The sequence below is a fragment of the Plodia interpunctella genome, chromosome 14 (genome assembly GCF_027563975.2).
Source record: "Plodia interpunctella isolate USDA-ARS_2022_Savannah chromosome 14, ilPloInte3.2, whole genome shotgun sequence".
Taxonomy (NCBI): domain Eukaryota; kingdom Metazoa; phylum Arthropoda; class Insecta; order Lepidoptera; family Pyralidae; genus Plodia; species Plodia interpunctella.
This window is the reverse complement of record NC_071307.1, coordinates 6638837-6665448: the sequence shown is the minus strand read 5'-3', so window position 1 is coordinate 6665448 and position 26612 is coordinate 6638837. Positions and strand designations below refer to the sequence as shown.

The window sequence follows — 26612 nt, the reverse complement described above, 5'->3', positions numbered from 1 at the left end:
AATTCAAACTGAGAGTATATTCAATTAGCGATACCAAACGAAATTCACGATCCAACAAAACTCGAGGGCGGTGTTAATTTACACGACTTATTAGCTACTAACACCAAAAATGAACAAAACAATATCCCTTTTTTTACTGAGTTGAAAAAAATGGAAGGCTTCGTCGGAGGGGAGGGGACGCGGACGCCACGGGAGCGCTACTGCCTCTGACTCGCCGTCCGTAGTACGCGCTCTCTACTCCCGTCAGCCGCGCGCTTGCGCCTGCGCACAGCCTACAAAAACTCACAACTACAGTTAAAAAATACTGTCTGAACTATCAAGTGGATTTCAGTGAACACATGGACTCGTGAACAGTGTGATATCAGTAAATCTGATCAAAAGCGTCTGAAGCAACTCTTTCCCGTGATTATTAACTGTTTATGGCCTATACAGTGCGTCTATTGTTGTGTGCACTACCACTAATCTCACCTGTCTCGCCACCTACTGACTATGACCACTGTGAAATGTGACAAAAAATTGCAATGAGTGACTATTGTGATGGTGGTGTAAACTTTGTGGGTTGACTACCTGACTTTGGAGCGATCGATCGGGCAACCAGTCGACTTGTGAGTTCTGTTTTTTATAAGTAATTTAATACAACGGATGCGGATTAAATTGGGTACGCAGGGTGCGCTTCAGCGCTACCTGTTTTGTATGGTCATAACATATTGCTTGATGAATGTATGCATAATGTTTTTCGAAGCAGATGTTAACAATTCTGGGAACTAACGGCATGAGGTTTGCTGCATTGTTCTTGTTTTAATGCCGACTTTTGCTTAACACTTCCTGCCACTGTGTTTAGCACTAATTAGCACTATCATTGTTTTAGAATGTAGTTGTTGCATGTAAGGCTTTATTGTTTTGATCGCATTGTAAATTAACATTAACACTTTTCTATTTACCTTTCACCGGCCTATTTCCTTCAAGTTAATTGAGAGTATTGCTAAAAGGAATTTTGTTCATTTCTACATCATCATTATCGTTATTATATATATATACGTATCGTTTTTATATTTTAAATAAATAATAATAAATAAATAAATAAATGTTTATTTCGGACGTAATCCATATATTGTTAGTAATTTACAAAGTAACTTAAAACTAGTGTTAGTAACAGAAAACAGTACTTATCCAAAAATATCACACATAAGACACAAAACAGTACGTCCTACCAGCTAGGATCCCACCCCCTGGTCACCGGTATTTGTACATCCACCGTGGTGTGAAGACGAATCCAGTGAGACAGTAATGGGGAGTCCCATCGGTCGGTTAGGACACGGATAATATTATTTGAGCTGGAACGTAATCGCATTAAAAGAGCCGCACATCGCTTTCTAATAATTGCATAGAAGCAATCAGTATTGGCGTCGGCAAACATTTTAGACGCGCTGCAAAAACGCGGCAGCCCAAACAATATTCTGAACGCGTCATTGTATTGAACGCGCAAAGCGTTGTATGCGCGCTGCGTATAGTCCGCCCACAGACTGCACGTGTAGAAGGACTGACAGTAAGCTTTAAAAAGTGTCACCTTAACATCCTTGCTACAACGCGCGAATCTGCGGGCTAACATATTACAGCGCACAGCCATCGCTCTGCGCTCGCGCTCAATATCCAAGTTATCACTTAACGTATCGGTTATCCAATGGCCCAGATACTTAAACTTATCCACTTTGTTCAATTCTGTGCCACACACCCGTACTGGCGTAGTGGTATAAGTTTTAGCCCCAGACTTGAAAATTAAAAATTCACTTTTGCGGGCATTATATCTGAGCCTTTAGAACATTTGAATACATTATTAGATTTTGGGTATCTAATAATGTATTCAAATGTTCTAAATAACATATGTATTCGCACGTTGAAACTAAAAATAATATCATAATGCTTAAAAATATGTTTTATCGTTTTTAGAATCCATATTGGTAGTTAGAGGAGATCACAAAACGTCTTATTATGTTCATTTTAGACAAAACTCAACCTTAATGTAAAAGCATTAAAGAAAATTAAATAATGATTATATGTGCCTTCACAATCGTGGAAGTGATGATAAAGAAGTTTGAACTAAACTACTAGCATTACAGTAGATCCTGAATGCCTGATTGTTGAGTAAAGAGTAGTTAATCTTTGTCATCGCAGATAACACAATCTAATCAAGGGGTTTAAAGATGGTTATCAGGTGAGCGGCACCAAAAACGAATTCCGTGTATTATTCCACCAATAAACTTAATTGCTTATGATATGCAGCAGTTAAACATTGGCAAGGCTATTTCATGCCCCAAATCAAAATGCAGTAATTACTTATACAACAGTTTTTACTTTTACTGATGTGTGTTGAAAAATAAAAAGAGTCTAATCTTTTGTGAGTACAAAAACGCATAATACTTATATACATATAGTCAAAAAGCAATTCACACAGAGCCTTCTACACATAGAGAATATTAATTCACTATGTTCATGTGACAATGGTCTTAAAGGCATATTAAGATGCAATTAGTGAGGTTATGCGATAATACACATAGATGCTATTAGAACCGGTATAGTAAAATTTCTTTATCTGGTTGGTGATATATAAGCCACTGTAGAAAACATAAACACAATTCTCAGGTGTGAAGCTTCTCTTCATAAAGTTCTTACATTTAAAGCTTCTGTGTAGATTCTTCAAGATTTGGGTCTCATTTGATTAATCTCGATGAACGGGTATGAGAGCTGGATGGAGATACCAAATTTAGTGGCAAAGCGGAAGATCCTCCTCAAAATTCCGGATTTCTATGAAAGAATAGGATGGAACTGCGGAGCCAAAAATGTCATGAAACATTAGGGTTAGGCTTTTAAATTTAGAGCATATTATAAGATAAAGAAATATACATCTTATTATTAATTTCCCTTAAAAAATTGTATAAAAATATTTGAAGTAGTAGTTACAAAGTATAGGTACATACAAAATTGTACAGTTTGCCCTTTCAGGCATGCAATATTGAAACAGCAGTTTGCTCAGGGATCTATAAAGATTTAGAATTAACAGCTAGTGAGAATTGGTACAAGACCACAAGAAATAGCGTGATCTACTTTCGGAGGGCAAGATTCACTTTGGAAAACTGCGCTGCAAAGAAACATAACAAGCCCAACTCGACATAACAAACCGATATATTGACATTGTCAAAATAGTCGTGTCAGAAGAGGATAGAAAAATCAATCAAGCAATTACATTTTTATTACCCATTTCATCACACATATTACATTTGGATTCATACAAATAATGACATAACTGTTGACTATAATTATTATGATGAGTGTGATAATTAATCCCTTGCATAATATGAAGATCACAATGTAATATTCAGTGTGATATGGCGAGCACGCGTAAAATAATTCAGTCATAAAACTGACATCTGGATCCATAGATTTAAATACGATTTTAATGATAAAGCACGTTTATGTTCGCATAAATGATATGGTCATTGACGTGACGCTGTGACGGGTTCAAACGAAATATGATACCTATTGAGAAATTTAACGTGATGCTGCGTCAAAATATTGTTGTTGAAATATTCGCTTACAACAAGTGTTTAGTTCTTTAAACACTGTATTAAATTGCTACCATATATATTTATGGTAAACATGGTAGTATTTTATAATGATGACCTTTCATTTTAATGACACTTTATTACTTATAAACATTGTAACAATATTCAGTATGAAAGTAAAGTTTGTAATACCACTTAACTTTTGACATAAAAGTGGTGAGAATATATTGAAACCCCTTATATAGTATTTTAAATAAGTGAGAGATACAATACTCAATATTTTTAATTTGAAACCATCATTTCTGAGAGACTGTTAATGGTGTGAACCTTTTCTATTTATTTCAAAGGCGAACCAAAGATTGGACCAATATACAAACCTTAAAATATTCCTTTTAAATTTTATGTTATTGAAATGACCAGTATTACAAGCCAGAAAGCATTACTTACTGCAGCGCCTACATACATATTCATATCTCTAAATTCTCGAACCGAAAAAGAGATAAAAGTAGTTTTACTGCTTCGGAGCAAGTAAGATGGTAGAAACTCGATCAGGCAATGCCTTGGAGCGACCGAGACGGTAGATAGATAAACAGTAGTACGAGTGAAAGAGAACGGAAATCAGAAGGCTTTTACGGTAGAACGGGCAACGCTCAGTGAAATGTGGGTCCAGTCTCGCTTGAATAAATTGATTCTATGATTAATCTTTTATAGTTGCTTCGACTAACTAAAGTACTTTCAGTTAAGGTAGAATAGTATGATGAATGTGATGTTTAATAACATTTACTAGCTTATTTTATAACATTTTTAATTATTACTAATGACAGTATAATTAAAAAACACCTGTCTTTCGACCCTCATTAACATTAGGTGGTATAGATTTTAAGTCGAAAGAGCTTATTATCAGATATCGAAGTTAGTATTTAAATTTTAAAAAAATAGTATTTGAAGATCTCTCTAATGCAAATTAACAAAAAAATCAAGTGTTAACTGAATAGTATAAACAACATAAAATCGCAGGCACCGGAAACTATGAAAACTATACATTAAACGGCAGTAAACGAAACCGTCAGTTTTATTGTCAAGACACGATACTACTTCAGATGGAAATAGTCAGATCAGTCGTAAATCTTGGTATAGTAATCTTTTCAGATATCATTAGTAACATGTAAACACAAAATGGTGATAAAAATATACATCACAAAATGTTGTATTCATTTGGCGTGTGGTACCAACCTAGAATAGGGTCACTCCATATCCTTCCGTGGACGTCTTTCGAGGCGACTAAGGGACATACAACACAGCCTAGGCAGCTGATAGGCAACAATAGCATTCCCAAGGGCGATTGACGTCAGGCAGGCGGCCAGTTATAAAATTACTGCCGAACTTTAAATTTTAAGGTTTTTTAATGCCGAATCCAGGCTTCGCGGTTTCACAACCCCGAACGTGACCGGGAACATACAGAGATGAGAGAGATCTAAAACTGTATTCATAACACCAGTTCTTATGTTTTATTTACTTGCTAAAATTATTAAGATGTTATAAAATAATTGCCCCAGAATCAATTGATCTTTTGATTCTTTAATTATGCTGAAGTTAGGAATCGATATCTTATGTAAATTGTTGAAAAATGCATGCAGATAAATGTAAATTTTGAAACATATATTGTATTTTGTTAAAGTATTAAGTATAACACTGGTATTGATTATGATAATTGAGTTAAATAAGATCGAATTCAAGCTGCGACTCCGTGAGAAATCGTTAATTATGTTAATTACTAACTGGAAACAATGTAGAGCTACTTCATTAAGCATGTTTCTCGATCCATAAATCTAAATTATCAACACCTTGTTTTGTAAGTACGAACAAACCAAAGAATCGAATTTCCAAAAGAGTAAATTTAATTGTAATAACCATAACACTTGCAAGAAATAACCGTTTATAAATTAGTTATCATAAAAAGTAATATGAACTCAACGTAAAACATTACTGATCAAAATGATTGAAATTGTCAAAAATGTTGTTCTGATTCGGATTACGGAACTGAGTAATGATAATGATAACCATAGACCGAGCTCATTATAAAAACAAAGACCACTTAAGATATTAGTCTTATGTTAATGTATTCTTATTGTTCACAGATGTATTTCTGGCGTGATGTCGGACAACGGAGGAGTTGTTGTAACTAGGGCATCAACACCTCGCCCTGTATCTGAAACCCCTGTGAATGCCCCTCTGAGATCCAGACATGACCAATTTCTTGCAAGTTCTGCTGAACGAAATCAACAAAGACCATCTTCAAATGGACGAAATCCAAGTAGCAACTTCGATTCACCGCCAATACCTTATCATCGCCAGATGAATTCTGGCTCTATACTAACAGCGTCACATCGTGAATCATCTGCGTTTGTTCCTGTTGTTCCTACAAGGTCTATGCATCCTGTCATTTATCCTAATGAAATACACCCTGCCATGATGTCTTCAGATATTATTGAAAGAGAAAGAATATTGGACCGAGATAGAACAGAACCAGCTAAGGGATCTCCAGACAGATCGTCGGGTAACTTTCCTAAAAGAAACTCTTTTGACTTAATGGCTATGATGGTAGAGAAAAGAAAGGAAGTAGCTTTACGCGAAGCTGCAGCAGCAATGTTGCTTCCACACCATAGAACGTCATCAATGGATGGTATGATGGCTGACGGATCTACACAACCTCCAATGTATGGACCACCGGGTGCATTTCTTGCTGCCCCTGGACCTTCACCAACAACAGCTGGTAGTTTCACGTTTCCTGGAGCAGGATTATTCCCACCAGGGGCAGGTCCTCATCAAATGCATCCTCATTTAGACAGACGATTACTTCGAGCACCAGGAAGAGCTTCAAGGCCCAAAAAGCAATTTATATGCAAATTTTGTAATCGACAGTTTACGAAGTCCTACAATTTACTCATCCATGAACGGACTCATACTGATGAACGGCCATATTCCTGTGACATTTGTGGGAAAGCATTTCGAAGACAAGATCATTTACGGGACCACAGGTATGTTGGAACATAATTTATGTGAATTTTCACTTAGTAATTGCTGTTGATGAGGCGTTTGCTTTCTTGTACATTTTAATTTTCTATAATGCTCACCATAGCGTAAAGCTCTAATTTATATGTAGTCACGGCAGTAGCCCGGTGTAAGTCAAGTTGCAGATGTTTAGCCGACTGTGGCCGTATCCGCTCGGCTACTTGGAAACGGAATATTTATAAAGTCTCTCTATCGTAATGCTAGCTTCTTGGAAATCAGTATCTTGATTAATAGTAAAGGTGGTTGGACTTTATATTACATAGAATCTAGCTCCATCGTACGTTTTGTACTTAGCGACGCATACCATTCTGAGCAAGGTTGAGCTATTGGTCAGTTGTTCGTTCTGATTGGAGATAACAGCTATGATATACGCGTCAGTGTGGTTTATGACAGATAAAAACGGGGCTCGGAGATGTATTGTTGGCTTCAAGATAACAATGCTAAATGAAGATTAGTGGCTCGTTTGTTTTTAGAATAATTGTTTCAAGTAACTTATTTCAAGAGAATCATTGATCAACATTTATCATTCACATCAGTTCAACGCGTACAATATTCAATATATATATTTTGATGATTGCTTTGTTTCGTTTAAGGAAGATTTTCAAGTTTAAAATATTCTAAACGTTAACCTATAAAATTAAACAAATGTTTCATCTCTGCAGATCGACGCCATTTAAAATGAATCTAATTCTTTTATTGGTAGCTATAAATCTGGACAGGTTATAATTATTGAGATTGGAGAACAGCGCTACCTAACTTTGACAGTTTGAAATCTATAGTACATCAAAAATATTATTTTGCATACCTTATCTTGTGATAAGTATAGGTTTTATACTTATATATACACACAGCCTACACACACAAAAACCTACACACAGGAATCCAATCAACACATAACTTGATAAAATATTTATCATTACAATAAAAAGTAACAGCACATTTCTACGTAAAACTATCATCAACAATCAAGAAGCAAACCACATATAAAAACATTCATAAATAAAAATTTTATGGACGACAATCGATTTTATATTGCCTATTCATTTACAAAATATAGTAAATAATGTGAGGAATTTAATCAACAAGTACTTCCCCTAAAGAATAATCTATATATCTATTTAAATACCTTTTTAAATAATACTTTGCAAATAAACCATTTAATTTACAAGCAAAAACTAGCTCTCATAAAAGGTGCTATAAAAAGCATTCCGGACTTTTGATTTTTGATGGACCTATCTCAGAGTATTCGTCTCACATTTAGTTACGAGTTTTTTTTACTCGGTCGTAATTAGTTTAAATTCTGATGACTCATGGAATTCTATTGGTGCCGGCATGGTAATAGAAGTTAACGATTGGGTTGGTACGGTCCAAAAATAACGTTGATCTCGATAGGTCATGATTGAAACAATTGTCTATACCTAGACTAATAATTGTGTATGGAATTGTCTTCACTTTGAGTTAACTTTTAAGATAATATCTAATCATTTGTTATTTGTTAAGTTTAAGTTTTATGTTGTATATTTTTAATTGAAAACTTTTTAAAATATTTTTACTATTTTGCATGTTATTTAAATAATATGCACCAAAAATGTATTTTCCTGTATACCTTATGCGACTCCGCGGACTCCGCCTTACCGGACAAAATCGTTTTTGCCAATGACTCCGTCGGAATAACTCTGTTTGAAATTTTAAGTAAACTTATTTACCCACAAAATCATGACACTACTAGCTCTTGAGATTGTACCTCTATTGTTTTCTCTTATGTAGACGTAATCAAAATCCACAGAAGAGAAAAAGACAATTATCACATGCTGAAAAAAATGTTAATAAAAATATATATAACTAAATATACTTATTTATATCCTTCAAATACTGAAATAACAGAATACAATTTAATTAATACGTTATAAAATTCGTCTTACCCCCCATGAGAAACAGTTGTAATAATCTATATATGTTGTAATAACATTTGATCTGTCTTTAAAATATGACCTCATCCTTCACTGCACAACTTTTTGTCGCGTCCATTATTATGTGCATGTTATGATTGCCTTTATAATCAAAATGCACCGCTCAAACCCAGCATTATACCGCGTTATTATATCCCATGCCATAATTAATAACCAAGAGAAAAAAGCCAGCGCCTTTGACCCACCAAGGACATGCGAGATAATTTCGAAATTCTCCGAAATTGCAATTTTTATTAACTCTCAAGCCAGGCTAACTTAAATTATATTGATATTTTTGAGAATATTTAAAACAGCTACTCGGTTTATGCAAATATAAAATAACTTTAATCATCTTCGCTTATCTTTCGAGATCGATCGGAGAAATAGCGACAAGAATGAAACATGATCAGAATTTGCAAACTTCAATTTTGGATTCGCTTAGCCAAATAATGAGAAAAAATTCTTTCGACGGCATGAGCAATATCCATCGTATAATTACCTGAATAAATTGAGCCGATCTTTTTCATTATCTCTTTTTAAAAGTATTCTAAATAAAGCATTATAATACAAGGATATTTAATATCTAACGAGTGATTAAAGGTCCATATTAGATTCATAATAAAATAGGCAATAGAAAACACCGATCGATCGACGATAAGAGCGGACGCTTATTTTTATAACAAGTAGATACTTCCAATCAACCGAACCACAGTCTGACCATTAATAAAAGCCAGTCGACGGCCGCTTCCCATCAGAAATGAGATGTGAGCCAACACATAAGCATAGAAACAACAACATTCACACCATAAACCTGTACCGCAAGTTTGTAACACGCGGTCACAACATATATATACTTTTAAATAAATAGCTTTGTGTTAACGTTACACTACAATCATTCATTTTCTTCTGCAGACTCTGCGATTTCATACAAAAACTCGTTCGGAACTGCGTAAGATATCTCATGTGAAACGCGCATTTATAACAGACCTTTCTCTAGCAATCCTTTTAAATTGTAACGCCTTTATCAATGTCATAATGCACTTACTTTTCACGGTCTTTTTAACTTGGTTCGTTTGTAAATGAAATTTTATTTTAAACATACTCGCCAGTGTTGTTTTTGCATTGAACATTTTATCTTCAGGCTCATATGCAATTATGATTGGTCCGAGACTACATATAATGGGACCGGCAAACCTCTACTCGTTCCGATCGCTTAAGGGGTTACAGCAAGAAGGGATATCAAATTAATACTGAATCCATAATAAATCAAAGTGGGCAGGTGGACTCAGTCGCAAGAACAAGCATTTCGCCTTCGGACATGGACAACTTAAGAAATTATCATATTCGAACCAATTGGATCATAACAGAGGATATCTGGTGGAACGTTTCCGAAAAATGCTCAATTTGGTAGGAATTCGTGTTATTTTATAGTGAAATATTTCTTTTATTTCACGCCCGTCATCCAAATTCAGTCACGCAATCAGACATTGCCTTAATACACAAATGGGATGGATAGCGTACCGCTGTGTTTTAAATATTAAACTGCAATTGAAATTATCAATTCACTTGTAAGTTGGTATTTGATATCGTTTCCGTGGCAATATAAAGTTTACTCACAACCTTAGATAAAAAAGAACATCTATCATAGCAATTTTTTACCGAAATCAAGTTCGTTTGTTGGGAAATAACAAAAATTGATTGGTCTAATAGTTGTGCTGGTTTCTTCCACATACCTACCAGCATTTGGAATAATCGTGACCGAGGCTGTAGAATAATTAGCCAGAAACGCCGTACGAGTCTGTTCGATTTCACAGTTTCTTATTGCCTTTTGAAAGTTCTCTTTGGCCGCTTAAAAAACTCTTGCGCAATTTTTTCTCGTGTTGTTTCTGTTACGGTAAGGACGCCTTTATTTACATCCTGTGCACCTGCGGCCCTGAAATCTAGATATTTATTTTTAAAAGTCGCTAAGAAATAACGAGGTCAACAAATTTATATTACTTTGCCAGAGACAACAAAATCTCTATTTTGGAAAATCACAAAATTAACTGCCAATCAAAAGGATCCAAATTCTTGTTAATAACAATTTTTTTTTATTTTAAATTTTCTACGATGTGGGTTTCGTGAGCATTTCTTTTTCCGCTATCACATTTTAGTTTGCATTTGAATGATTTATTGTATTCTAGATAATGATGGAATATTTTAATATGTTATCATAAGATTCAGCTGCATCAGTATAATCTTCAGGATTATTCGGATGCCAATTATTGGCTAATCTGCACTGGCAGGTCCAGGTATTATTTAAATTATCTCAAACCGCTCGCGTGTTAAGTTACAGATTTCTTTTTTGTCCCTGCACCGAACCAATTAAGCTAAGTATTCGCGTGATTCGGTTTCTGCGATAAACCTTCACAAAGTTACATATTGGAAGTTTATACATAAGTTCTATTGCCTTGGTCGTGATTCAACTCTTAATACAATTGTCATTTAATTTTAGATAATGTATTTTGACAGATTGACAAAATATTGTGCGTTTTCCAAAATATATTGGTAATTTCCATTAATCCTGTAAGGCTAAATTCTGTTTTATTTGACTTAATAACGCAAGAAGTATAGATTCAAAGTACTTGTCATTAAAAATAGCAATAGCTTCAGCTTATTTGTACAAGAGTAAAAGAAGTTGATTTTCAATTAACATTCCTGTGATACGATCAGTTCCATTAATCATACTTAAGCTATCGCAAAAACGGAAAGCAATACTCGTAATCTCAGAGGCTGTCCCTTGGCTTTTGAAATGTTTGCAGCAAGTTTTGCTTTAGTATGTGTTGGTTGATCTTGGTTTATTACCATTTTATTCATTGCTTTATGTGTTCGTTCATATGAAATTGCATTAATGTTTACTATTTACTCTATTATAGGTTTTTTGATAGTATAATTATAAAAACAGCATAATTGAAAGCAACTCTTAAAATTTAGTTATTAAATTTACTTTTGTTTGAACCTAAAATTTGAAGGATTATCAAAACTCATAAAACAATATATTATTGTTTACGTAGGTAGGTTTAAAATCTTGTGAAATGGCGGTATTTTACAAATAACCAATAATAGAAGTTAAATTTTATTAACAAAATCTACCAAATTTAATTTAATCATTTAAACTAACAGAACAATCATAAAACGTATTACCTACTGGTTACGTACGTACAAGAAAAAAATATATTGAATTACATCATTTTTAATCCGCAATGGAATGCTTAATCCAGTTGATAGTTGGACATTCCGAAAGAACCTCATTTTTCATCGACTTAAAAATATAGATTATGATTTTAAAGTTATATTAGTATCACTAAATTATTCATGAAAAATCTTTTAACTATACCGCTGTAGCTTAAACAATAGGAAATTTAATATCTGAATAAATTTAAAATTCAAGGTGCGGTCGTTCAGTTTGGTCTTTATAACAAGGCTTATAAAGTTCAAAATTACTACATACACAGGATAAGTTAATGCTTAACGCGTGGGTTGACAAGATGTATGCTTATCGTCGATTTAGCATTTCTTTGCTACTTGATCCAGTTCTCAAAAGCCATAACAGCTTGTAGTAGCTGTTTTACTAGATTTTTGGCTGTTTTTGTTTGGACAAAAAGTTAAACAACAATTAAACATTTTTATGTTCTTGTAGATATATTTTCATTTCAATATAGAAGATTTCCTGTACATTGTATGCGATTCATTTTGAAGTGAGGTACTCATCGGAATTGCTCAAGAGAGTTTCGTCTAAAATATTTCTGAGTGTTGTCGAGGAGTCTTAGAGCAAACAGAGACCGGTTGGCTGTACAAACAAACGCAACGGACCACGGCCTCTACAGTTGAAGCCCACACCGCTAGCCAGAATATTTGTATTTACATTACATCCTCTGACGTTCGTACGTGAATATTGTAATCTCGACTTATAAAATTTTAAACTTTAAAATTTCAATCCTTTGACCCATGACTTTTAAAAATTTGTCACCCGCACACAATCGACCGTTCGAAAGCCCGAAAACTAGTTTTGAAATACTTCCACGTTAGTTGCCATTGTTATTTATGAACTTATGGAAGAAAGGTATCCCAGGCGACTTTCTGTATGTTCATTAATCATACGACGACGTCTACCTAAGATAAAATCCGTGGACACGCACACAGACACATCAATTGTGTTTGTATACGTAGTACCTGTATCGAACCAGGTAGAGATCCTTAATCTTTATTTCAAGATTAAGTTTTAAACAACCGTTAATTGTAATATATACCACTATACTTACTTCAAAACGTATATTATAAATATGTTCTTAAAATATACTTAAATTAGGTTTGTTTGTATCTTATTAAAAAGCGTTACGACTCAAAATAACAGTGAAATTCGACGATCGTGATAACTTAAGAAATATTTTGGAATCGTACGTGAGCGAGGTGGATGACATTAAAATTGTACAAGTGAGTGTATCCGATGTTATCTGTATAGTGGTGGCTATCCACGGAGCTCAATCCTGGTCCAACCACTGGTTCGACCGGTTGTCCTTGGAAGATGAACCTTCTGCATCCATGGCTTTCCCGCATGCCGCGTTATTTTATGGACGCATAAAATTCAAAGTAATATGGCTAACATATTGCTACCACGATTAAAACTGCAGCCTATGAGAATTCTTGGATATCTTTATTTTATAAGTGTTCGTAGTTGTTAGATCTTCACCCAAAGGAATCTCACACAGGATAAAACACTATTATGTTGAGTTAGCACAACGAGTTACTTACTAATCTTAAATATCAAAGAATTTATAAAGCAACTTCGTAATTAAAATGTCTTACATACTCGTACTTCGGATTCTTAGATACCAGTGTCCCTTTGTAAAAGCTTCCTTTCATTCTATCAACTTCGTTAATTCTTATGTCTCGACTTTCCAGTTCATAAAGACATGTCCAAACCATCATTTGATTTTCGGTTATTGTTTCTTTCTCTTATCTGAGTGTTTTCCTGAAAGCTTCCGCTGCCATAGAACATCGAAGCTCGGGGTTTGTATTCTTACTTTTTCTATCCACAATGTCTTTAGCATCTTTAGTTATCAGACCATTGACACGACATCAAGCCAGCATCAGGCATTTCCAACGTTTAATTAATTATTTAGCCTATCCAAAAGCACTTATTTCCCACACATAGTATAACAGGTAGCATCTCAAATGTAAGAAAAATATATCCAGAGTTAATCCCTTAATCCCGTTAACAAAACCTTCTCGCTTGATTTCACTCGAAAAGTCGGCTCAACACATCAGGCAAGTTTCAAAAGGAAATAATCACATTATTTATTGCTACAGCCTGAGAAGCGACCATCTTTAATCTGCTCTAAGCACGTACAAACCGATTTTATGGGAGATTAAAAACGCTGATCGACTTTTGAAAAGTTTTCGGATAGCAATAAACATTTATTAGTCGATTCTCGATTCAGATTCAAAACTAGATTTCGAATTAATGTGAACGATTACTATGTCTCAGCCGGTAATGACTTACATTTTTTGTCGGTCGTCTTCTTAATTTTTTAAATTCAAGTAATAAATAATTCGTCAGTTTCTAATCAGAACACTCGCTTCCATTCGTCTTATTTACGACTACTATTCGATTTTACGATTTAGTGTAATAAAAATATTGAGTATGCTATAAATAATTATATATTTAAAATTTATTATGTTTATACAAATTTACTAGGTCCTGTGCGTATACACTGGAACTTGGAACTAAATATACTTACGATTTTACGTTAAATTATAATACTAAAACTGTATGAGTTAAACACTTTTATAAATAGAAAAATTCAGGAATACTTCGACTCTAACCTTAAAATAATAGTTTAGAGTTGAAATATTAACATAAGTCAACTTATATATTTCAATGTGCTCTATAATCACCAAGTACAGTCAAAACACATTCAATAGACTGTACAAAAAGTAAATTAATAATTTCAAAACTGACCTACCAACCGTACATAAACATCCTACAGACCAATTCAACGTTTTATACAAATTTTCCCACATGAAAGAGTTTAGTTTAATAAAACGGCGATTACGGACGATTACTCTCAATTACAAGATCTCTAAAAACGGATTTATGATGAAACCGAAATTAACACTGTTGCCGCTCATAAATCAAAAAGTACAGAACAAATTTGTAGCAAGGATTCTTCAGTTTAATTGGATTTGTGCGTACTATCTATCAATATAAATATAACAATGATTAATGGTATCAGAGGACGGAATATAATTGCTAAGCGAGAGCTCATGAATCAAAGGCTTGAGTTATACATCTGATAATTGGAACTAGTTTGAACGTGGGGGATTATTTTCTATGTTGTTGTTGAAGCCAGTGATGGTATAGAGCGCGCGTTAAACAAATAAATAATATATGAACAAATCACACGATTGAGTTTGACCGAAAGATAGTTCGAGACTTGTGTTGTATTAAATATATTATCGTTGAACTAACATCCCAATATTACTTCAACGATACTATATTTTATAACATTTACATATTTGTTTATATAGATAAACATCCAACACATGGATTTATGATGATGTTGCTCAATTAAATATTATCTACTTATTTTTTTAATATATTATTCATGATGTCTACGTGTGTAGTTGGCTTAATACTAAGTTGTCAAGCTCAAAATGCCATTATTGAAAACAAGTATTATCTGAGTTCTAAACCATAGGAATTTGGTATCATATAGTTGTAATAAATTGAAAACAAGACATATGTCGAAATTGTAATCATTACAATAACTTCTAAAAGGCATAATTAAAATTTAAATATTATTCCATAATTTTATATACTATTTAATCACGGTTCTCTTGGTTACGCGTGCTCTGCAACAGATAAACAAACTTGTGTAACTCAGAAAATAAATCTTGTTGATCTGGTTTGTCATACAAACATGTACCTGTGTATGTCTGAAACATATTTTTTTATGATTGGCAGTTAGCAGATATATAAAGTGTATCTTCCGTATTTTAACCAAGTACAAGTAAGGATGTACTATGAGTCTATTTTGTTACTCTTTCACGCAAAATCTAGTGGACGGGTTGTTATGAAATTTGGTACACGGGTAGCTCGTGAATCAAAGGCTTGTGTTATATATCTGATAATTGGAATAACACATAGGTAGCATCTATTACATTATATATCTGTTAAACGGATTTTGATGAAATTTAGTAGACTGGTAGAATACAATCTTATTACAAGATTTTTAGTTTGACCTATAAAAATGGGTGAGGTTAAAAAATATATAATATATACGTGCTTCACCGAAATTTCTGTTTTGTCGTTGATATTCGAATATCATAATAATTACTAGCTTTTGCCCAGCTTCGTATGTGAGTAAAAATCCCTTTCCCGTGGGAATTTCAGGAATTCTTAGCGCTCCCCTGTGCTGTTCTAGGAACCTACACACCAAATTTCAGCTTTCTACGACCAGTAGTTACGGCTGTGCGTTGTCTGTCAGTCAGTCACTCAGTAACGCAAGAGTTTAATAGATTCATGGGACCTGCAAAAACAACCTATATATTGTCAAAATAGAAGCTACTTATTTACTTTTTATCAAGCGTGTTATTGCTATACCTAACATTGGTGTCAGATTTTATTCTAGTGTCAAGTAAATTGTGGTACAAGTTTCTCACGATGTTTTCTTTACGGGAAGCAAGTCAACATGAATCTATATACCGATCTAACTTATGTATAGTAGTTTTTCATATACTATTTACTTATTTTAAGATACTATAACCTATTTAGTAAACTTGTAGTACTTAAATGCACAGCCACTGTCTCTGTTATCAGTAATGATATTTTAATCTTATCTCTCCAAGTCACAGCACGAGCTGTGATATCTCTACAAAAAGTTATACTAACATGCAGTACATATCAAATAATACTTTTGATGGTTGAATATCAACAGAATTTAATCATCTTAAAATATTACTTAGTTTTCTTCAATCGGTACACATTCCATCTATAGACGTAAAAAAACCTATTCTATTTAATTTGAATGGCATCATTATTAAATAAAGAATGTTACCTATTTTGTTTTTATTTTCTTAAAAAGTTATAAACTAACTTTTTGAATCTTTTGTAGTAAAATAACTAATTAAACAAATCCTATATCCTAATTAATAATTTAAAATCAAAAATAATAGTTTATTTGTTACCTTTTCACGCTTAACCAGGTTTCTTGAAATTTTGCGTAGATGTAGTTTGAAGTATGGATAAGGACATACCTTGCATCCCGAAAAAATAAATGTTCTTGTGGGAAATCAGGCGGGCGAAGTCGCGGGTAAAAGCTAGTATCATATAGTAATTATTTGGTAAAATATATTTTTTATTCTGAAAGTAAACATCATACTTATACTTCTGTGCAACGTAACATCGACAACTTTTTGTCTCATTTCTCTCTATAAGTTAAATTATAACCATAATGTTTACCAGTAACCGTCATGGTGTTTAACAGAGTTCAAAATCAGGTTCCATCAGCTAATATGAGAGCGAAACAAAAAACTTATTAGAGTTAACCAAGCATGATCATTATCTTGATACTTTAGACTCGCACGTTGTATTAAATATCTTACCGATTTTTTTATGAAAATCCATGTGGCGCCAATTTTTTTAACTAGACTGGCAAAAAAATTATAAAAACCAATCATTTTATGATTTTATTAGGATCATCTAAATTTTACACCAAATTGCTGCATAAAATGTCTTATTAGAATAAACATGAAAATAATAGTTAAATCTCATAAATCCAAAGAAATGTCAAGATTTATTTCAAGGAATAATGATGTTTTCCTATTAAAATTTAAATACATGTTTTATTTCTTCATTTACTATTATTTATTTATTTATGGATAAATAGTATACGCAGTTTAGGTACGTTTGGCGTGTGGTTCTGCCCTAGAATAGGATTATTCCATATACTCCCGTGGATGTCGTACGAAGCGATTAAGTACACACAGCCTGCTGATAGGTAACAATACCATTCCCAAGAAAGGTTGACGTGAGGCTGGCGGCGGGTTGTAAAATCCCGGGCTTAGCGGCTTCACAACCCCCTAACGCAACTAGGAATATGATGATGAAAGGAAGATGAGCGAAAGAGTAAATATATTTTTGGACGAATAGTTAAAATAAAATGACTATTGAAGGTCATTGATAGAACCAAGTCAGGTGGATCGGGTTCCATCAGTGAAGTACGCAGCACAATGAATGTTTGAGTCAGTCAGAGGTGAAATTGAGTGTGAAGCGGCAGCCAGCCGTCGCTCCCATTACGTCGCTTGGGCTGCGTACGCGCCGCAAACCGGCTGTAGACGCCGCCGTATCGTAAGATAGAGGCTGAGGCGAAGATGGATGAACGAACAGTAATAATAGTTCAAAACAACAATAAACTGTAAATAACTAAGGAATTAGGAACGATAGAAGCAAAAGCATGTTATAAATTTTCGTAACACTTAGATTGTGTTCATTGTGTACCTTTATATTTTAGTTCATGTCTAAATATGTTAATACATAGGAAATGGACAAGTCTCAACCGGTAATAAAATGTGCAAGTATTTTTTGTAACATCAGCATCATTATACAAAAATAGCGTAGTCTAGTAGCGTTGCCATCTATTATTATTTTTCTATTATCCAATTCTTCGCTTACCTGATCAATCAAGTAAAAAAATTGTGTTGTTGATAAACATCCATTCCCAAACTCGCTCACTTTTGTAAACTCAACCCAAACTCTGAACCAACCCAGAGTACGATACTCACTTCGTTCCGAACCAACCTCTTCGCCGCGCTCCATTAGTATTTTCCATTTATTTTTTGTCCACTTACCTGTCCGACTTTGGGGATTTGACTTTTTATAACGCTGGCCGCGCGACCTACTCGTATACGGAATTTCTTTAGTGTACAACCGAAAAGAAATGATTGGGACCTATTCCTTTGCTTCAACTTTATTATATTTCGATTAAGTTTTTTACTTATCACAGTCGAAAATACATTTATTATTGTAAAAAATATGAGTTAGCGAATTTGAGATAAGAAATAAATTATTGCTATAATACTACTTCATCATTATAGTTATTTGCATTATACAAGCTAATAACTCTGTACCTAATCAATGATATATTTTTCAATTCAAATTTAAGACCGCTTGTTACTAATCATGCCTCACAAGACGATGTTCAAGATGATGTTCATTAGGTGTCATCAAATGTATAGATAAAGAAAGCTGCGCGAACGTAGTTTTCATCATTAACTGAGATCTACCGTCTACAGTCAACGTTAATGAGTCATTGTGAAGTGGTTGAAAGGAACGCGCCTACACAGATTATTTAATGCAAAGCTCGTAATGATGTGTGAGTTTTAGACAGAAAATAATTCTTTTAAATCTTAATAAAATCGTTAATTATCAACAGCTAATATTAGAAAATGAAAATTATGACAAATATATATTTACTAAAATCACAACATAATAAGTTGATATTAACAGATTAAAAGATTATGGTAAAACAACTTAGCAAAAACTTCTCCTTTTATTGACATATAATTTTGTTAAGAGCAGTGCAAAAAGCTGTGTCTAATGCGTATGCTAATAACACTTAAGTCGTTACGAAAATATCCAAGTGAGCGCTTCTCATTTGCATTATGTCATATAAGACAAGCAAATTTTTAGCTACTGCCAATGCGACTTCCAAAGACGATATTTTTTTAATTTTATTGTCCCAAGTTTTATGTTAATTCTTATTTCAATAAATTCTTGGCAGTAACAATTCATTTTATTCTGTAGTGTCTTGTTTCCTTCTATGAGAGATATAAGTATTGTGAATGTGTGGTGAATATCGTAAAAAAGCAGTTTTTAAATGGCTTTTAACACATTTGCCATGATATATTAGCGTCGTCGCAAATGTTAAGAAATGTAAAACTAAATACAGAGCTCTCATAGAGCTCCTGCGTCAAGACAATCGCTGCCATGAACCTAAGCCTTTCAGATGGTAATTAGTTGAAAGTCAAGCAAGGCGTTTGGCGTTCTTCCTACTGAAGATATAAGTAGCATAACAATAAATCGACTTAAAGGAAACCAGCTTAGTCGGTTGTAAGGAGATAAAGTATTGCGTGGGCCTGCACGACAAGTCAACTCAACCGCAGTTGCTTAAGTATGGCTTTTATGTACCCTAATGCGAAGAGTTCTTCTGTATTGTATGTCTGAGAAGTCACGGGAGTACCATTTGAACGTTTACTTGAATGAACTGGTTTAAAGTTTCCACTTTTGATAAATTTTCAAAGCTATTTTTATTCTTACAATATTTTTCTGCTTCATTATTATGTATCAAAGACTACATAAATTTAAATGCATTAATATAATAAATTAAACTATAAATTATTATTGATATCTTTGTCTTCAATTTGGGTTTTGTTTTCTTCTAAATTAATATCTGTCTTGCGAATTCCTACATAAGGAATTTTGGCAGAATTTACATAAACGACGAAGCTTTTAGCTTCAATGTTGATTTTAATACTTCAGAGTCAATAGAAAACGTGAAATCGCTAATAAAATTATATTCTGATGCATCTCACCTGAAATTGAATGATTTTGAATAACAAAATCTGCTACTTCATTATACAAATAGCAGGATTATGTTAATACAGGCTATTTGTATGCGGTTTTGATTTACTTATGTGGCAGTGCTGGGTGTAACAGTTTCTCAGACTAAATTTATGTATCATATCGCGCTACCGTTCTGTATTTGTGTGGGTTTTGCAACGTCTAATTAAGGTTTCTTATGCATTAACATATTATCATACATTCGGCATCTTTGTGTAAACGTATTTACATTTTATTTAATATACTTGATAATTACTTAGATTATTTTCAAAGTAGTTACATTTATTACAAAAAAATTCAAAAAAATCATTTAATAAATTAAGTAGTACTAAATTAATTTTTGCACAAAAGTAGAAACGAGCAAATTTTTTTTTTGTTCCATTTTAGAAATAATTTAGTAGCTAACGAATCTTGTAGATAGGAGTTGATCTAGGTGATAGTGCCTTAGATGTGACGGGCTAGTCTGAGAGGGGGAGTGAGAGGTGTGGCGCGGAGGGGAGATCGGGCACTGACCCACGCCGCACATTCCACCGCGCGCAACGAATGGACCTGCTCTCTATACTTTTAAGTAGAAAATGTACAAAAACGATTAATGATATTAAAAGAGATAAAACTTCGTGCAATCAATATCAAATTACTTTCATCGTAAGTAATAAAGATTTTAGTAGCAATGTAAATGCTATTGTAGGGAATCATCTACAGAATTCGAAATAAGGATTCTTAACTTTTAATTTCTGAATGATAATATTTTACTAGTTTGTGTAAGATATAACAATGAAACATACGCTATCCCATTACATAATCACAGATTTAGGCTGTTTGAACTGGAGTAAATTGCTTATAGAAATTGAAATTGTAGAGAACTTGCTAGATAACTTCGTACGCCTGAAATAACAACAAAATGAAATTTGAGAACTCATCAAAGACCAGAGTAAATACAATAAATAAAATGTGAGTGCATTCCAGTGTCTAACAGGCCATGGAGATATATTTTTGACATCATATTCACAAAGCTGTCACAACGCTGAGTACCGTTTGCAAAACGAGGACGAATTTAAAACCTGTTCTTGCAAATATCGCCGCCTCAATGAACTTGGTTTTAAGCCGACTATATTTTTAAGCTCCTTTTATTCCATTAACTTTGAATACTATTACTTTTTTATCAATTCAAATTATTGTTTTTTAACATTTGATATCAAGAGTCATTTCCTTATTTGCTTCAGTGGCGCCATCTATATAAGTAACTTCAGTGTACAAAACACATTACCAGTCCAAGTTATAATGGAAATATTTTTTAATGTAAGGCATTAGCGCCGGACCTCAGTCCTCTCTGTAATTTCGAGCGATGCTTTTTTTAATCTTCGTTTCGACCGTGATGGGATTCTGAGCGACTGTCCATTGCGATCCTTATCTCGAAGTATAATAAGAAGAGACAGACGTTACTTATATTTTATTTAACGTCAGAATTGATCGAACTGGTGCGATAAGGCAGTTAGAAGGCCAGGATTTGTTTATGTCATTAATTACGTGTATAGTTTATGATTATTATCTTTATGTCCCCAATGTGGATTTGAATTTAAGTTCAGTCTTTATTTTCAAGTTAACATTGGTCCAACTACATGATTAAGTGAAAATTTCTAGTTTTATGGTTCCGGCTGGTGCAAGGTTTGGTGGGTTACAGTGTGGTAATTGGATTGTTAATTTAAGGGCAGCGGTCTCTTTGATCTGACAACTGTTTTTGATTCTTCAATATATCTAATAGAAGTTTCAATTCAATTCGGATAATGATTTACGTTTACCGTTTCATAACTAATAAAGTTTGGTAAAACACAATCAAAACAAGTAATAACTTCAAATGAGAAATTTCCATCGAAGAAAATAATTCTCATTTTAAACGAAGATTCAATCACAGTAAAACCCAGTTTTATGTCTAATTGAGTTTGCAGTAGAAACTTTTCGTAGAAAACGTCATTCTTAGTAAAGTAAATCCGAACGGTATTGACATCACTGGTTTAGTAAAACGCTCTATGTGAGCTGACAGGGCGATGTGTACTTTGTACGAAACCGGTTGGTTGTCACTCACAGCGTTCTTGAGACGCAAGTTTTGACCTGTTGTAGCATCCATTCATGAATTCGAATAAATCAGCTAACTTTCCCTTTATAATAGCAAATTATCTAAAACATATTTTTTTACGAGTTGGTTTATATAAAAAGTTGAAAAACTTCCTAATATATACTCAGTATTATTATTCTCTTTAAAATATTTAGATGAGAATTACTAGGAAGTATTTTTTTTTTATTATCATAAGTAGGTAAAACGTAACCCTAGAATCTGTTTCTGTAGATACTTATGAGTTATCAGTAAAACCTTACGGAAGATCAAATAACAATACTAATTTGCGGAAATCTTAGCTAACTGCTCGCAAAATATTGAAGCAGGAACTGTGAATATTTATATGAGAATCAAACATTGATGGTGATAATAAAAGAGAACATTTTACGTAAAAATTTGAAGTTGTTCTATGTGGTGAGACGGGAGATGATTACCTGTTTTTTGCCCTTATTTTCTTGTGAAGTAATGATATATTATTTACGTAGCGCATTCTCCGCATGACAACCAAAGGAATCTCAAGTCATCATCATTAAATGAGTTCCAGAGATGGCGATTGTGTTTCAATTAGATTTTTTGTCAAGCTCTGGGTGCCCACGATTAGATTTTAAATTGTTTGCATGCAGTACATCATTAAACTAATTTATTTATGTCTCAAATTCTAGAATACCTGAATAAAAGTATTAGTATGATTATAACTACTATTTTTAAGTCGCCAATTTATTAAACCTACAGCTTGTACACTTAAAAAAAAAAAAACGCCGAAAACTATGTCTAAATTGCTTACCGGTCCAAACAGGTTATCAAAAGTGATATTGGAATTTCTGGTCTTACTTCCTTTAACAATTTGTGAACATTCATTTCCTCGATTGTTAATAGAATTTATCATACACGTACACAATTTAAGAAGAAGAATACACTTCCTTATAAGAAATATAAATATTGTATAAGACAATAAGTGCAGAACAAAAATTTTATTTCGTGATTGCAGTGATTTTTTCTGATATTTCAAGATTCAAGTATTTTGTTGTATTTTTAATTATCAATAATAAGACATACTTACATGAGTTATTTTTTTAAACCAAAATATATACGTTCTAAACGTATAAATTTTGGTTTCAAAAAATATTTATACGTATAGTAACTTAATATAGACGCTATTAATAATATTAATCGCAGTGATTGGTCACAAAATGCTTTTAACGTAATTCGATTCGGCCAAACTGGAACTCTTATTGAACGGAACCAGCAAGACTTGATCTTCCCCTCTCTTCTTCCTTGTATATCTTGCGGATCATATTGAGGGATCACGTGGATTTAACAAGGGTCAATAAAAAATGGTAGTTGTCTACTCTTGCGCATGTCTCGACGTTGGTCTCGCCTTGAGACTAAAGGCTCGGGTTACTCGGATCACGTTCAAGGTGCCTGTACAGCTAAATGATTTTACTAGATATTTTAACATTTTCGACTTAGTGTTCGATATTCTGATGATCAATAATTGTTGTGTTCAAATAGTTAATTCGACTTTGATCCACCGGTACTCACTAGCTGGATCAAAGGATATAATTTTTCAATTAACTTCTAGGACCTACCGTTTACTATAAAAGTGGTTGTTTCATGTCAAATAAACTGTTATGTAGAACTCTGCAGATACCTGTCCACCTATGTAGGTTTGCAAAACTGGTGTTCTACATTTACATCACCCATGTGCAGATATTTAATTAAAGCCAGCTATTTTATGTCGCGATTCCATAAATTGATTCAGGCGGGAGTTAATAACATATCCCTTTTATTGTTCTTTGTTTATTTGCTATAAAATAAACCATAATATTAATTATATTTTCTCTATTACAGGTACATCCACTCAAAGGAGAAACCCTTCAAATGTACAGAATGTGGGAAAGGATTCTGTCAGTCCAGGACCTTGGCTGTACACAAAATTCTGCATATGGAGGAGTCGCCTCATAAATGTCCTGTTTGCAGTCGAAGTTTCAATCAGAGATCTAATCTCAAAACTCATCTGCTAACACACACTGATCACAAACCATATGAATGCAATTCATGTGGGAAAGTATTTAGAAGGAACTGTGACTTAAGACGACATGCACTCACTCATGCTGTGGGAGATGTACCTCCAGGTGATGTTCTAGATGTCGGAGAAGAAGATATTGGAAGACCTGGATCACCTATAGAACCAGGTTTTGATGATGAAGATCCAGATTTATCATCACCAGAACATTCACCTGTAAGACGAGCTAGATCGTCTTCAATTGAGAGCATTGGAAGAGAACAAAGTGAAGAACGACCACGGAGAGCATCGCCCTCTGCTGTTGAACGAACACATTGCCATCATAATGAGCCAAGAGATCGAGCCAGTCCATACACGATGCGTCCTCAATATCCGGAGAAAAGCCGTGGCCACTCTTCTGAAATGTATGAAAAAAGACGCTATACTTCGGACGAAATAATAAAAAAAGAAATGGGTTACGCAGACATGCCTGAACCTCCACCAAGACATCCGCAGTTACAGATCCGAAGAGATCTTCATCAAGTTATCCCCCCAGATCCGATGAAAATGGGACAAATGTCAAGTCCGCCCATAGATCATCCTGGACCATCAGGTATGTACTTGAGTGCATACAGGAAGAGAAGTCATCCTCCAGATATTGGGGATAACGTGAGAACATGTGCAGCAGTATATAGAAGTCGTTCGCCAGAGCCCACTAATTTGACAATGCCTCGACAGACTATCGGAAGTGGAGAAGTAGTGGTAGGAATACCACCACCAATGATAGGAATGGCATCGTATCATAAATTTGGATTGCCTATGCCGCCGCCTCACACACAAATCACATACGGTCCGGTTTCACATACTGTTTTAGGGCCCCAGCAAACGGTTGCCCAAGATTTGATAATCAAACATGCGCCTCCTAAAGATACGGTTCCGAGTACTTCGACAAATGTTACAACTTTAAACGATGGATCGCAAACGACGACGAAAGATTCTGAAGAAGCTAGTTCGAGTGCTATTGCTAACGGCATTAAGAATATAGTGGGGATACAACCTAACGCAAATCTGAAGCCAGGCACAAGTCAATCCAGTGGACCTAAGAAAGGTTTTAGTATAGAAGATATTATGAGACGTTGATATAAAAGTATAATTATGTACGTGGTGCAAGTTTAAATTTCTTGATAAGTATTTGTATGCAATTTATGTTAAGATGTAGACTTTTTGAAAGAAGTATTATTAAGTTAAAGTTTGTAGTGTTGTAAAATGCTAGAGGTATGTTTGTACGTATTTGCAATGTGGATTTGGTTTTCGTAAAGATCTCATAAGGTTTGTTTGTGCAGTGTTTTGTTTACCTCCAAATTTTAAAAATTAGTTTTTGTCAAAATTTTAGGCAATACTTTTATACATAATATTTTTATTTAATATTTTTTATTGAATGATCGATGTAAGAACAAAATTGTAATATGCAGTTATTGGGATCCCTCAGTGCTATCATTGGTCATATTAGTATATTATCTTTAGTTAAAAAATATATGTATTTAGGAGTGTTAAGAAGCGACTGGTTTTAGATAATACATCTGTTATTTATTGTTTAGTTTATTTTTTATAAAATCTAGGCTATATTCAATTTTCTAGTTAGATTTAAAGTTGTATTAACGTGATCTAATTTTAGTTACTGGGCTGTATATATTAGTACTTAATTACATTCTGTTAAAACTTAGATATTATTACAAATATTATTTGATAAGTATCCAGTCCACAATATTAAGTAACATGTTTGGTATTTGTTCCAATTACATATTATTATATTTAAATTATTAATTGTGACAGAAGCATAAATTAGATGTCCTAATAATAAATCTTTGTTGCTCAGGTTTTATTTATAATTCAATATGTATGTTAATTGGTATTTTTTGTAACAATAAATTATCATGCGAATACATTTTGTTTATTATTGTTTTAAAGTCTCAGGTGCTGTTGCTAATGTCGGAGAAAATTGTGGCGTGTGATTCCGCCTTAAATTAGAAACACTCCACATCCTCCCACCAATGTTGTACAAGACGACTAAGGGACACATAGCGTAGGTAGCTGATAGACAACAATACCATTCCCGAGGTGGGTTGACGTCTGATGTCAGGCAAAGCGGCCGGTTATAAAGTCATTACTAAATCTTCAAAATATTGCTAATGCTCCTGACAGATTAAATCTATTTCATTCATAGTAAAAATACCCACGAAATTTATTTCGT

General features: G+C 33.7%; 1 protein-coding gene across 1 annotated transcript; it reads left to right on the top strand.

Annotated features, from left to right (window-relative positions):
• Positions 1–213: 213 nt before the first annotated feature.
• bowl (brother of odd with entrails limited) lies at positions 214–26304 on the top strand. The gene is made up of 3 exons (XM_053755173.1): positions 214–605; positions 5699–6598; positions 24208–26304. The coding sequence occupies exons 2-3, from the start codon at positions 5715–5717 to the stop codon at positions 25499–25501; spliced, it is 2178 nt and encodes a 725-aa protein (XP_053611148.1). The 5' UTR covers positions 214–605; positions 5699–5714; the 3' UTR covers positions 25502–26304.
• Positions 26305–26612: the final 308 nt, after the last annotated feature.